The sequence below is a fragment of the Passer montanus genome, unplaced genomic scaffold (genome assembly GCF_014805655.1).
Source record: "Passer montanus isolate IOZ18808 unplaced genomic scaffold, ASM1480565v1 scaffold205, whole genome shotgun sequence".
NCBI classification, from domain to species: domain Eukaryota; kingdom Metazoa; phylum Chordata; class Aves; order Passeriformes; family Passeridae; genus Passer; species Passer montanus.
In genome coordinates, this window is record NW_024366648.1 from 14,665 (window position 1) to 29,099 (window position 14,435).

The 14,435-nt window shown below is 42.8% G+C and overlaps 1 protein-coding gene across 10 annotated transcripts in view; it reads right to left on the reverse strand.

Moving 5' to 3' along the window:
- IQSEC1 (IQ motif and Sec7 domain ArfGEF 1) overlaps positions 1–14,435 on the reverse strand; it is a 271,042-nt gene that overhangs the window by 14,224 nt on the left and 242,383 nt on the right. For all 10 annotated transcript variants that reach the window (XM_039708566.1, XM_039708564.1, XM_039708563.1 and 7 more), the window contains 2 exons: positions 12,296–12,575; positions 10,354–11,618 (listed from right to left, as the gene is read on the reverse strand). In XM_039708566.1, the coding sequence (XP_039564500.1) occupies positions 10,354–11,618; positions 12,296–12,575 (1,545 nt within the window). The remainder of the gene's footprint in view (positions 1–10,353; positions 11,619–12,295; positions 12,576–14,435) is intronic.

Genomic DNA, 14,435 nt, shown 5'->3' on the forward strand with positions numbered 1-14,435 from the left:
TCTGCTTTTAACATAAGCAGCATTTTGTCTCCTTTCAAAGTCAGAGAAACTGAAGAACTAAATAGCATAATGGAAATTTAAGTCACCTCCAACACCAGAAATTTCAAATACCACCAACTCTGAAGGAGTTGCTCCCTAAATGCACCAGGAGGGTGTGAAGGTTGTGGTGCTGACGTCCAGTAAACCACCAGAAACTCCTTTGCTCTTCCCCAAGGTGTTTTTCCACACCAGGGATCTGCCAGGCCATGGGGAGGGCAGGTTTGAACAACACAAGCAGCCAGGGATTCTCTGCTGGCAAACCCAGCTGTTCTAAACTGAACAAACCTTCCTTTACACCAAAGCCTGACTTTTCAAGTGTCTGACTGGATGCAGAAGGGAGTGGGACACAAGGGTCAGGATTGGCCAGGACAGGACACCTGGATAAGTTATCCTCATTTCTGTCTGCTCAGAGTTAGGCACAGACCGTTTTGTACTTACAACTAAGAGTCTTTTGTGATTAGGAAAATTCCCACTGATGGCTTGTTAATTACACAGACCAATAACAGACAAGATAAGAAATCTATAAATAGCAACGGAGGAAGCAACAGAAGCAGAGCAGTTATTTTCAGATTTGAATACATTAACTAATATCAAAATAAACCCTCTAACATTAGCACCTTGCATAGCTGATGATGTAGTTATTTAGAGAACTTTTGATATTTACAAGGTTGCTTCCAAAATAAGTTTAAAAAGGTCTTTTGTCTCAAAAAACCCAACAAAACAACCTAAAATGAAACAACCAACCAAAAAAAATCATAAGGATCTATTGAAAGAATAAGAAAAAATCAACACCAGAAGATGTGCAAAATTTTTTCGTAAGATTCTCAGAGGTTGATTAAAGGACTGAGGATCTTGCCAGAAACTGATTAATAACAAGACATTTAGGGTAGTTTAAAGGGACTTCTAAGAGAAATAAACTGATGGAAGGATTAATGCAAACTTCAAAATAACAGGTCAAGCCAGTATATTTTAATAAGCTCATTTCTTAGAGAGTACCAGCCACATCCAGAAGTGCTCAAGACCTGCCAGAGTTTGAGAAGGCAGGAAAGCCAGGCAGAGACAGCTCCCCCCTGGAAGAAGGGAAGGGTAAAACCTGATTTGACTTCCTAAATATATCCAAACTGTACTCCTTAAATTTTCAATAAATATTGCTTTTACAAAAACATTGCAGTAATTCTGAAAAATAATTTGGTGGAGGAAAAGCTTTTAGTTGGATTCTGAATGGGAAGAGGGATCAGCACAAGATGCCCTGGTATCTCCTGGGTTTACTGGTGCAGCCAGTCCTGGGGCAGGACAAACCCAGTAAACCTGGATGAGCACTCCAGTGGCACTGGCAGCAGGCTCTTCTAACATTCCTACTGCTGATTTGGGACTTCCTGACAAACTGAACCAGGCCAAAAAGGTGTTTTGTGTTTTTTGGGGTTTGGGTTTCTTTTATGTTTCTTTTTGTTGCTGTTGTTTTATGTTTTGATTTTTCGTGCTTTTTTTTTTTGGCGGTGTGGTTTGGTGGTTTGTTTTTTTGGTTTGGCTTGGTTTTTATTATTATTTTTTTTAATCCAGTCAAGCTCTCCCAACAGCTGCACCATCATTTGTAGTATCCAAGCCACAGTGAGGATAAAGTGCCTCTGTCCACAGCAGCCAAGAGGAGAGAAGGGATAACAAACACTGCCTCCAACAGAAACCTGCCACAAAACCACAGCACAAAGGTGGATAAAGCCTTGCCCATTCCTGATGAGCTGAACATGTAAAGCTTAGAAACACCCAAAACCACATGAAATCTTTGTATTTCCTTTTGCAGCTCAGACAGTAAGAGAGCTATAAAATGAGAGCATTAATTAATAAACGAGCATGGGCCATTTCCAATACCCAGCAGTGCCAGAAGTATAATCTGAATTAAAGCAGGGATTTATGAACAGTGTACAAACGAGCACGGGCCATTTCCAATACCAGAAGCAGTGCCAGAAGTATAATCTGAATTAAAGCAGGGATTTATGAACAGTGTAAATAACCACAAGCACACTGCTCTAACAGCTGACTGAGGCAAGAGGGCAAGGCCAGTCTGACTGAGAGTGAGAAGCTTGGTGAAACTTCTGTAACTCCAGGATTTCTGAAGGCACACCTATGTTTGTTGGTTCCTTGTCTCTGCTACAGGGAAACGGAGACAATTTGAAAACAAGCAAACCAGAAGTACAAACATTTCTTAGAGGCTGTTAGAAACCCACTGCAAACAGGAACACTTCACAAACATACAGCTGCCAAAGAAATCTTTTCATGTCAGAAGAGGTGGAGAGTTTAAGGCAGCTATGATGCCAGCCCTCTGTAAAAAAAGAAATAATAATAATCTCACTTGCCTTTGATACCAGCGATCTCATTTTGAAAATATTTACAGTTGTCACAACAATAAGCATTACTTCAACACTAAAAACCAGGGATAGCTTTTTTAAAGCAAGAACCTAAGACTTTTCTTCGAATAATTTAAGAAGTTAAATATTTTTAAATAACAAAGCTGGCAATAACAAGCTAGTTGAACATTCTCCTTAGTCTGGCACACAGCTCAGTTTTGTTTCTATGGTTGTATTTCTTGCTTTGCTTTTGCTGAAGAGCCCACTGCTTCTGCAGTTGAAGCCAAGAGAATCCCTAGGTCTATTTTAAACCTTCTGGCTAAGACGGAAAAAACCAATATCCTTAAAATACTGCCAAAACTAGTGCCAAAACAACTTGTCAGAGTTCACTCCACAGCAAAGCAAAAGTGGATTGAGAGGAGGAAAATGAGAAAAACTGAGTGGGAAACCTGAGCTGTACTTTTCTCAATTGCACAACTGTTTAATGAAGAGAAAGAAAAAACTGGCTGCAAATTGCATCTTCTGGTAATTACAAGAAAAAATCCCTAGGTCAGGAATATAAGCCAGGAAGGAGCACATCTCTCCCCTCCGCATTTCATGGAAACAGGAAGATAAGTTATTCCCTTGATTTGGGCAGGAGCACTACAGTTTGCCACCAGTGGGGCTGATTTCTCCCACATTAGGATATTAATTCTCTGAAGTTCATTGAAGACCTCCCACCACAGATGGAAAGGTCAGGACACACTTGCAATCACACCAAATCACCTGGAGTAACCTCTGTTCACGAAAAGTTAATTTCCACTCCATTCCTCACTAAGGAAAGAATTCACCAGGAAGTGATCTCAGGGTCTGGTTCTGTTTGGTGGGGGAGCAAAATAAAGAGAGGAAACTCTGTAGATGTATATTTTCATTAAATTGGGCAACTGACCTATGTGGTTCTACCATGATTTTCTGCCTGGCCAACCAGTTTCTTTATGGCATCATTTCCCAGCAAGGTGCCAGGAAATTATACATTGAACATTATTACTGCTACTGGATGTTTAGGTTGGTCTGAAAAGTATTACCAGAATCAGAGCTGATTACAAAAGGGTAAAAAATGCATCAAAGGGCAAAAAAAGTGTATCAAAGGTACTTAAATGTCCCTGAGCAGAAAGTCTGGCTCATTCTAATAAAACTGTTTTGGAAAAAGGATTTTCCTGTGTAAGAAGCATCATTCCTGAGGAACAGAGCAGGCAATGGAGAGGCACAGAGGCACACCCCAAGCACGCATAATGCAGTAGCTGGACATGTCCTTGCTAGTGAAAACAGCCCTGAGTCATCCTGCCAGAGCGTTTCCTACCTCCTCATTATTCCCTCTCTTGGCAGTGGGCAGCCTGCTTTTTTGTCCCCCCCACTCCTTCCTTCCTCACAAGAAGGCAATAAGAAGGAAATATTTTAGTTAAACTAACGGACCAAAACACTCTGTGAGGATGTTCTCACCTCCTCTGAACCCACTGCATTTCTCACAGAGCAGGGACAGGAGTTTATAGCTGTCAGCAGAGCAAAGCACATTCCACTTTGGGACAAGACATATGGAAAACTGGCTGCCTCTCTCAGAACTGTGCCAGGGCTGAGTATTGCCCTCATGTTTATGCAAGTGTTGTCAGGAACAACACTTTAGGATGACTGTGTCCTTTAAATTAAGGAACAGTCCCTGTCTTTATGTCTTCTCGTGTCTCTGCCCTAAATCCTCTTTCCACACCCTCACCACAGTTACTACCAAACAGAAGCATTTCAGCTTCAAGTTCTGCAACTCTGCTGAGTAAAAATGGGAAACTCTGACGGTCACATTCCCTTTGAAAGGGACACCTCTTGTGCCAGTACAGTTTAAAGATCACCTGATTTGCCAATTACAAGCTACAAAACCCCAATTCAGTTGGTAGATATGAACTGTTACACAAGAAAGTGTTGATGGGACCTTCCCTTTTTCTCAACTCTTCTTCCTACAGAGCATTCCCATGTCCCTGTTCCGACTGTCCCCTGTATTCCTGCAAAGGCAGCTGGTCACATTTGTCACCCTCAAAATTTGACACTGGAGATGTTTGGACAGAAGGAATTCCAATTCAGGCACCTGGAGCCCCATCAGCCGCTGTCTGGAGCTGCTCAGCCAGTGAAATTCCTCCATTCATGGGCTCATTTTCCAACAGGAGGCACGCAGGCATTGTCAGAGCTCAGCTCCCATTCCTGGCACGTAGCAGGGAGGCAGGAGAGTGCCTGGAATGTTTAAGGGCAGCCGGAGCTGGAGGCAGGGATGAGGTAATGGCTCTTGCAGGGACCCAGGGCCACTCACACTCAGCTATTGCTGCTTCCAGCAAAGCCACATTTGCTTCCAACATTTGGGAAAGTTTATATTGCCTGTTAATGGCAATAAAAGGAATCCCCATGCCCATATTTGAAGCCGGCGCTTCAATTTACTATTGGTTCTACATTTCAGCTTGTTTGGATGGGATATAGTTTATGCTAATCCAAGCACTTGTTTTGGAAAAAAAGGAGGAAAAATGGCTCCTCCGGGAGAAAAGATAAAACACGCACAGAACAAAGCAAAACACACAAAGCTTTTTTTTCTTTGGGTGTTCTCACTTAGGGCTAGATGTTTTTAGAAATAATGAGAGTCATACTAAGAACATTCTTCTCCTCTTACTAACTCCTCGGCATGTTAGAGGACAAGTTACATGGAGCGCTTTGATTTTCATTTTTGTTGGAACCAACTGCGCCTGAATAATCTGCAGTCCAGATGTTGCAACAACAGTAAAGTCCCTCTCAGCACACACACGAGGACAGCAAATGGCTCTGTTGTGAAATCCTGGCCGAGCCTCTTCTCTCCCCCTTCCTCTTTCTATCGAATCATTCAAAAAAATCATTGAAGATATTAGGGATCAGCTGGTAAAATAAAAGAATTGGTTCAAAGGTAAAGAGAACCAACTCAGTTTGATTTACACCTTCTCCCTCCTACTCAATCTGTATTTACGAAGTTTAAAATCATTAGAAATGTTTCCAATAAGCTTCCAAATTCAAACTGAAAGAAGCAAAATGTTAAAAAAAAAACATGTTCAAAAGCACATGTTTAGAGACCAGATATTAGAATGGATGAGACTGACTCTAAGCAATACAGGAAGTATGTTCAGCATCTTAACTGAAATTCATTATGAGTATGATGGGTGTAAATTGAGAACACCAGATTAGTGCACTTATTACAAGAGTTAAATTAATGACTACTTGCAAAACTATTTTTTAAAAACCAAGTAAGCAACATTTGGCAATTTTTAAGGATTTCAAATAGAAACTGAGGCTGCAGCACTTTCTGAGTGTGACAGTATGTAGGAATCCAGATTACCTTCAGTCTCTGCCTGGAGATGGGAAATGATGGAAACCTTATACCTCTGTTGAACAGTTAAAGCTGCTTTCATGGAAAATGAAAAATGTGCCTTCTCACAATATTATTATTGTGTGCCTCAGATTTCCAACATAATTTTATCTAGAAACTGTAATTTGTAATATTGTCTTTGGTATAATCCCACCAGCACTCAGCAAATTCCTCTCATATCTGCTTAGTAAAATAAAAAAAAAAAACTTATTAAATTAATATTCCAGGGAATCTAGAAATGTTGGGAAAAGTCTGCTCCTGGAATTAGTATCCAATTCATATCAACAGTGGGTTTTAAATTGGAATAAAATCATCCCCGCTGTGCAATAAAGGAAGCCAGTAGGGCTTTCAGGGCTAACGATGATACTTCATTGCATATTGCAAACAGATACTGAAGCCTTTTTATCTCTGTCAATAAATCCTTCGGGAGAACTTTAGAATAGCAGGAACCTTGATAATGGCCTGTTATAAAAGAACCTACAGCAAACCCTTCAGCACAGAGCATTGTAATGCACTGAGGACAGTGCATCTGTCACTGCCCTTTCCAGAGAGGAAAAGAGGACAAAGGAAGGGAGGTGGGGAGTGAAAGGCATCTGGGAAAATTTATTGTAAAATTATTGCTGGCCCAGGCTCTGTTCTAGCACTGTAAAGTGGTGTCATGTTCACGTATCCCCAAGAAGTACACGCAGGATTAGGAAGAAAGCCCAAATTATGCCCTGGCATCAGGCTCAGAGCAGTGAAACAGCCCCCGAGCTGCACTTTGCTGCCTCTCCTCACCAGCAATGTCAGCAATCAGCACCAGCAAGACTGGCTCCCATGGCAAGGAACACAATGGCACAGGAACCCTGCCAGATGGGAGGACCATTTGCAGTGCCTGCCAACAGCCGATATCCCAAAGGAGACACTAAACATGACTCCAGGCTCTGCTAGATTAAAAACTGACTCTGAGGAATGCCAACCCTTATCTCCCATCTTCTGTAACACCAGGCACAGCTTCAACAAGTTTTCAAACCACTCGGATGTTGTCCCCATTTTGCTGACACTGCTTTGTTAGCACAGAAGGTGTTTGTGCCCTGTGCCCAGGAGTGCTGAGCAGGCACTGCCCTGTCCCTGTCCCTGTCATGGCCCTGCCGGGTGTGTCACCACAGGCAGGGGACACAGTAACCCCAACAAACACACCTGGCAGCCACAAACTCTTGGCAGGGACCCAGAGCTGCTGTCACCCCCCTGGTGGCACAAGGCTCTGTGGCAATCTCCATGCACAGAATGCCAGCCCTGCCCTGCTGACCCATGGGCAGGACACATCTCACGCTGCTGAGGTTAAACACTTCTAGTTAATCTCTCAGAACCATCAGTGCATCAGTAGCAGGATGGAACCTGAAAATCCTACCAGAATGGGGTGCAATAACTGGTAAACCTGGTATTTCCAGCCTGCAGTCAAAACAAACAGGAGAATGAAATCACAGCTCTTTTTAATTTTTTTTTCTCCTTGTTTTTGTTTTTAAAGCAGCATTCAAAAGGCCTCTTGAAGCCTTGTTTATAAGCAAACCAGTCTCAAAGGCTGGATTTGCATTGGCAGGATTTGCAGCCTGCAAAATAAACCTTTCTAGGTAGTGTTTTCCTTCTGCCTGTGAGGGAGGAATGGTTTCTAGTGTATTTCACCCAGTCCACATCCCTTTTCAGCTCCACTGAAGAAAATGCCTAATTCAACACAGCTGGCCTGCCCAGGGCTCCCTGGGAGCTGCTGCACTCTGGGCATGCACCTGCAACCCTTCCTTTGGGGAGGAATGAATGGGAACACACACTGCCAGCCCACTGCAGGGGAATCACTGCTGCCATTCAGAGCCACGGCAGCGCACAGAAGCTGTTACTCACTTGCAATTTCTTTGGCACAAATCATTCCATTTTGGGGGATACTTTACCTTCTAGCTTAGGGGCTACTACAAAATGCCTTCAAAAAGTGCAAGTGCACTTTTTAATGAACACTAAGATTCCAAACTGAAGGCCAACTTACACTTTGAAAAAAATTCTGTGATCAAGTGATGATCATGGAGTCACAGAATGGTTTGGGCTGGGAGGGATCCTAAAGATGATTTCTTCCAAACCCTCTGCCACGTGCAGGGACACCTTCCAATAGAACTCCCAGAAAAGTGATTTTCAATTACCTATCATTTTTTCCCAATGTCCTGTGTTGTCCATTCTCTTGGGAGCTTTGTGCTACTAATGTTTTGCATCTATGAGTGATTAAGTGAGCTGGACCACCAGCTGTGCTCAACTTTTACCCCACCCGTAACTGCCTATCCTAACAAAGAGCCTCTGATAAGAAGACTGCACTTTGGCTTCTGAAATTTGTTATTAAAATAGGAAAGGCAGAAAAGCTAAAAACTGAAATTTCAATTGAGATGATAGTGACTTTCCATGCTTTTAAAATCCTAATCCTTTTACCACTTCTGCTAAACAAAGCAGAAGTATTTGCTACAATTCATGCACTTCTTTAAGGCTCTTAATTCTTTGCATTTCAGCCAAGCTTCATGTACCACAAAGAAAGGACATTTGTTAATTAAGGCTTGGGATCTTAATTTGCAAGGAAGATTTCAAAGACACAATGAAATTAACCTGAACTCCTTGTAAAAGACATGTCTAAAATTTCCTCTGGTAGATGCAGACATTTGGAAAAAAAATTGTCTTCTTGTACTAGCTAAGTTCAAAGCCACTTCTTTCAGCGCTTCCTCCTGGGTGGAGCACACATCCTCCCAGGAGCTGCTGCCAACACTCTCATTGCTCTGTCATTTTATGATCATAAATCTGTTGTGAAGATAACGTGGTGAAAAGACAGTGAAGCGACTCTGCTGCATTGACCCGGCCACTACGCTGACCACTCACCTCAAGATGCAATTTGCAATCCTACCTGATCCACTCTCTAGAGACTCCTGAGCTTTCACAAGAATAAAGCTTTGAAGTTTCTCCAGCTCCCTTTTGAAAAGAATTTACAGACTTGTGCTCTATGATAGTTCAATACCTGACACTGCACCTTAAGAAAATGTCACAATCCTCAGACTTGAAGAGCCACAATCAAAACCCAAGACATATGGGATACGTGGGATATTTGGGGACTGTCTGAGGAATCAATAGAATCACACTGCCTTAGCAGAAAGTAATGACAATCTTCACTTTGCTTTCAATGCTGGAGATAAAATGCAGTGGGGAAAAAGGAAAGATGCCACTCAGAGGTGCTGCCTGGAGCTCTGCAGAGTCCTGTCCTGCAGCACTCACTGCTGAGGAGCTGCACATCACCTCACAACAATATAGAAAACAGGTTTATCTTTGTGCAAATCTGTGCAGCAAGGTCACTTCGATCTGTTTCAAACAACTGCCTCTATTCTTGTCTGTTCCTGATGTTTATTTTTCACTTTCAGCCTCCTACTGATGTGTCACTAGCAGCACCTGACAGCTTCCAATGCTCTCATTCACCCCTGCATGCTGCCTGAGCACATTTTCCATTCGCTTTTTCCCTCTACCCTCCTGCAGTGACTCAAAAGACTCTAACCAAGCCTGAGGCTCACTGAGCATTGACTGCTCGAGGCTTAATTGCTGTGCAAAACCCAGGCAAACACCAAGTGTTAAATGTCAGCCAACAGCACCAACTCCTTCCTCCCCACCTGCCCTGCCAAGGATGTTATTTTCAAATCTACTAAAAAAGAGCTAATTGATGTATTTTCCTACCCATTCAACTTCACAAGCAGCGATCCTATGAGTTGCATAATTCCAATTGGCCAGAAGCTCCCATAAAGGCATTTTCACACAGACTAAAAGCTAAACCTGAAAGTGTTTACAGCCAAACTTGGGGCTGTAATGCACAGCTCATGTGATGGCACCAAAAAGCTTTAATTGACTGCAATGTTACAACAAATACATGAGGAACCACCAACCTATCAATCCAAACACATCAAAGCACTGCTATCTGAAAAGGAGGCCTGCAATCACTCAAGCCTGAGGGAAAACATGGGAAAACTATCAGTCATAGGCAGAAATACAATTTTGTGATAGTTCTGTGATAAACGATAAGCATTCATTTAGTATAAAAAAAATATTCAGTGCATTAGCTTTTAGCGTCACAGTTTTAATGAAAGCTACTAAACAAATTCCAGGCCCTGCTAGTGTTAAACAGGAAACTCATCATATGCTGCATGCTGTTTCTAATTCCTGTCTGATGAGTTTTACACCACCTACATGATTAGGGCAGGAAGAAATATGAATTTTTTACAACATAACACCCAAAAATGGATCAGGATCAAACCACCATATCTTTCCCCAAGAAGGGAATTGGATTAATCTTCAACAATTTACTATGATTCCTATACATATAATTTTATTTTTTCTTTTTCTCCTGAAGCTGTTAAACTATGAAGACATCACCTTAAACTTGAACATGAACAGTCACCACAAGGACCTTGTTTGTTCACTGGAAGGTCAGTACCAGACCCCTGTCTTACCTTACCTGACACAAGAAGAATATTCCTGGTTCATTCTCAGTGACACTGAGAGGAAGGCAGGAACTGCTGTACTTACTTGTTAAAAAGATTCAGCCCAATCCTATAATGGCGTTTCCTGATAACATCGTTACTGAAGGCAGGGGAATCCCAGCTGTTGCGAGTCTCTTTGTGGTAGGTTTGTTTGCTCAAGGTTTGCTCCCTTAGGCTGTCCCTAGAAGAGGATTCTGAGCTGCAATTTATTGTATCATTGGAGTTGGAAGTGCTGTTGATGCTGTCATTATCTCCATCAGAGTAATCAGACTCTGATTTGCTTTGCCTGTTTGCTGTGCCATTGATGGCCAAGTGACTGTCTATGGGCCTAGCCCTGTGCCTGGCCTCCTGCTCCTCCCGGGTGATGATCTTGGCAGGAATGCTGTGCGGGATATGTTTAGGGCTGCCTTGCTGGCTGGTGATGCCTCGGTCATACGCATTCTGTCTCTTTAACGAGCCCCTCTCCGAGCGATCGCTCAAGTCCACGGAACTGTCACTGGGCGGCTCGATAGTGAGCAGGGGGAGGTGATCCATCCTCATCCTCTGCTCCTGACATTCCAGTGATGGGGTACTCCTGCAGCTCGTGTCAGTGTCTATCTTATCATCTTTGTGGGTCATGGACCAGTACTCTTGGGAAGAGTTCACGGAGCGGAGCCTCAAGTCCGACTCCGTGCTGGACGGCCTGTCCACGGACTGGGAGAGTGGCAGGGGTGGGGACAGCTCCTCCTCGTCGATGTACAATGTGACATCACTGTAGGACGCTGTCATCTCGTCCAGCTTCCTGTGATCCACATTGTGGATCGCTGGTTTGCTCGGGGCACAGCTCTCCCTCTCCATCTCCCGGCTCCTGACCTGCTCCGCACTCTGGATTTCATCCGAATGCAGACTGCGGCAGTTCAGCGCGTCATCGATGGATTCCGCCAGGGATTTTACCTGCCTGGAAAAAGCATCCTCCAGTTCTGTTATAGCATCACTGAAATCAGTGGACGCTGCCGGGGACTTCATGGTAGCTGTCTCCCCGAGCTCATTGCACTCTGACGGTACCAGGGAGCCCAGCTTTGACCCATCGTTTGTAACAGAGACCTGCTTCCCCTCGAAGTAGGAGCTGTGGACTTTCTCAGGTCCTTCAAAGGAAAACTGCATTCTCATATTGGAGAGGACGATGCGCCTTGACATGCGGTTCTCGGACATAGAACTGCGCAGGCGCTCGAAGTTCTTGTTCATCTGATACTGGCGGAAGGCGGTCTGGATGGTGCGGGCGGCATGTCTGGTGATCAGACGGCCCCCATACTTCCGTTCTAGCATCTCCACCTGCCAGGGAACACACGCACCCCTCGTCACTCTGTGCAGCTCAGGACAAGGGTAAAGTCTCACAAAACACTTAAGTCTCATAACCACTTTATTATACTTTATATGTATTGGTTTTGAAAGTAAAAACTCAAAACTCCAATGATGAACGGAATAGTAATCTGTGCAGCTCAGGACAAATGTCTCACAAAACATTTAACTCTCATAACCACTTTATTATACTTTATGTGTATTGGTTTTGAAAGTAAAAACTCAAAACTCCAATGATGAACGGAATAGTAATCTGTAAATTCCACCATAAAATACAAAATATATTAATTCACCTCACAGATATAAGAGAGTATCAGTTGCAATAAGTTCTTCCTTCCTTTCTGTGACAACAAAAACACCTGGGTTTCAAAATGACTCATTTTCTTAGAAAAATATTTTGCATGATTACATTCTAGTACGCTCCTGGAGCATAAAAGCTCAGTTCCAAAACCGTTTTTTTTCTTTAACAGTATTAACTGTTAAAACTACTAAATCTCAATTAAACTGTTAATATATTTTACACTTTTCTGTAGGAGGTGGGGAAAGTGTATGGGACAAAGAATAACGGAGTTAAAGGTCCCAACTGAAGTGATGCTAGAAAAGACATCTCCCAATTCACAGACACAAACGAGGTACTAGAGCTCAAATACCTGCTTATCCTGTAGGTCTGAAGAGAGTTCATAGCTCTCGGAAAGCGATCTGGACCGTTTGATGGCTTCCTCCTCGGCCTGCTTGCGCAGGATGGAGGTGGAGTGCTGGAGCTTGGGCCGGCGGGCTCGCTGCTGGCCGGGCGCGATGGAGTAGAGCCCGTAGGGGTGCTCGTAGTGCTCGGGGCTCAGGGCGGAGCTGTGCGTTATAGGGCCCTGCGGGTAGCCCGAGGGGCTATCCAGCGACGTGCCGGTCTCGCTGCTGGGAGCCTCCCCCTCAACGCTGCACAACACAAGAGAGACAGCAGAAGCCTCGGGTGAGCCCAGCACACCAAAAGTCTCCACAGCAAACAGCACAGTTCTGCTTTAGTTTCATTTTGTGTAGGCATCTAGCAAGTTTTGTTGTTCGCATGCAGGTGTCACAGGGGAACGTGGCTTTTTTTCATGACAAACACCTCAGGTTTTGCTGCAGGTTTTGCTGCAGTTTTTGCTGCAGTTTTTGCAAGTGTCAATCTGCCATGCCCGTGACATCTTTAGAGCATGAGTCAAACGGGAGAATGGAGGTTTCAAGCATTATTTAACTTTATACACTAATTACTAATAACATCCTGAGTAAGTCACTCAAGAATGACTCTGTAAAATGATTGAAAACTTCTAATTTCTTATAACCTGCTTATTTCCAAGCTTCTTCATTCAAAATGACAGATGCTTATTTATGTCTTTCTTTGCTTTGACCAATTAAAACAATATTTTCCTAGCCTTATATTACAATTTGACATATAAGGATTAGTTTCATGGAGGTAGGGATTTAATGGATCTTGAGAGCTATGATGTTCCTAAAAACTAAAGTTGGGAAAAAGTACTTGCAAGAGAAATCTCATTTATTTCCCTGCTAGTGAAAGACTGCTCCCATGGGATACTTTTGGCAGGTTTTGGAGTAGGAGCATCCCAAGGGACAGTGTTTCTAGCTAATGAAAGCAACATGGTTTCAGGTGAAAAAAAGCTCACTAGCACCTATCTAGCAAAAGACTACTTTGTTTTCACACAAATGCTGTTATTGCTATGGAATAAAGGAAAGGAAAAACACCTTTTCTATTAAAAGGGCTGCACACAATAGGAAACATTTTAAAAGCCAGCCCTAGGTGTATTCTGAAATACTGATGACTAATAGCAATTTGTATTTGGGTTGTATTTGCAGGAGTGCACTCTCACATTGCAACACATGCACTTTCACTCTTCCATCTTTTCATGTTTCACAGCACTACTTACTGTCTGTCTCATCCTGCGTACACAAAGCATTGACAGAAAAATGATTTTTTTTTTTAATTCCTCAAAAGACTCAGTAAACACTTCACACATGCACCAATACAAGCAGCACTTTTTTGTTTTAGGAACGATACATCCGAACTCCAAAGAAGTAAAACCCCACCTTCCCACCATGCCCGGTATTTTTTTCCTTCGTTCACATGTACTTAAAAACCAAAGTCCTCCTGTTGTCTCTCAGCTGTCCCTTCAAAAAGTACAGAGCAATTCCTGAAAGAATGTTCTCCACTGACTGAAGAGCTGAGGGTTAACCCTGGCCAAACTCTCCCAGCTTGAACAGTTTGTACTTTTTAAAGGGAAGGAGAAAAAAAAAGCCCCTTAGATTTCTTAAAATGCTTCTATAAACATGCAAAACTGAAAGCAAGTCCTCTCTCTTTGCCCATCAAAATATGACTCCAACCAAAAGGTATTTTCAAACATACTTAACCCAAGGTGGAAATATTTGCAGTGTGCACACATTGCTTTTTCCAAAAAGGAAGCTGACAGGAAACTAATCCCTTTCCCTCTGTGATATAGCTGGCTTTCAACTTAAAAATGACAAACTATCCAGACTTCTGCCGATGACATTGAAACTGTGTAACCACTGCTAAAAACAAACAGGTCATTCTCTCTGAAGCATCCATTAAAGACATGATATGATACTGAGCTGCTTCATGTTCTCTCTTTAAACACTGAAATTCCTTCCTCTGTTCTGCCAGCTGTGCACTGTGCTATTTTGGACATCACATCCTAGCTGCAAGTTTATTTGTAAGTACTTTCCATACAAGCATGGCAAATTTGTTTTTAACAGGAAGGCTGGAATTATCTTCTTAGGTTCTGT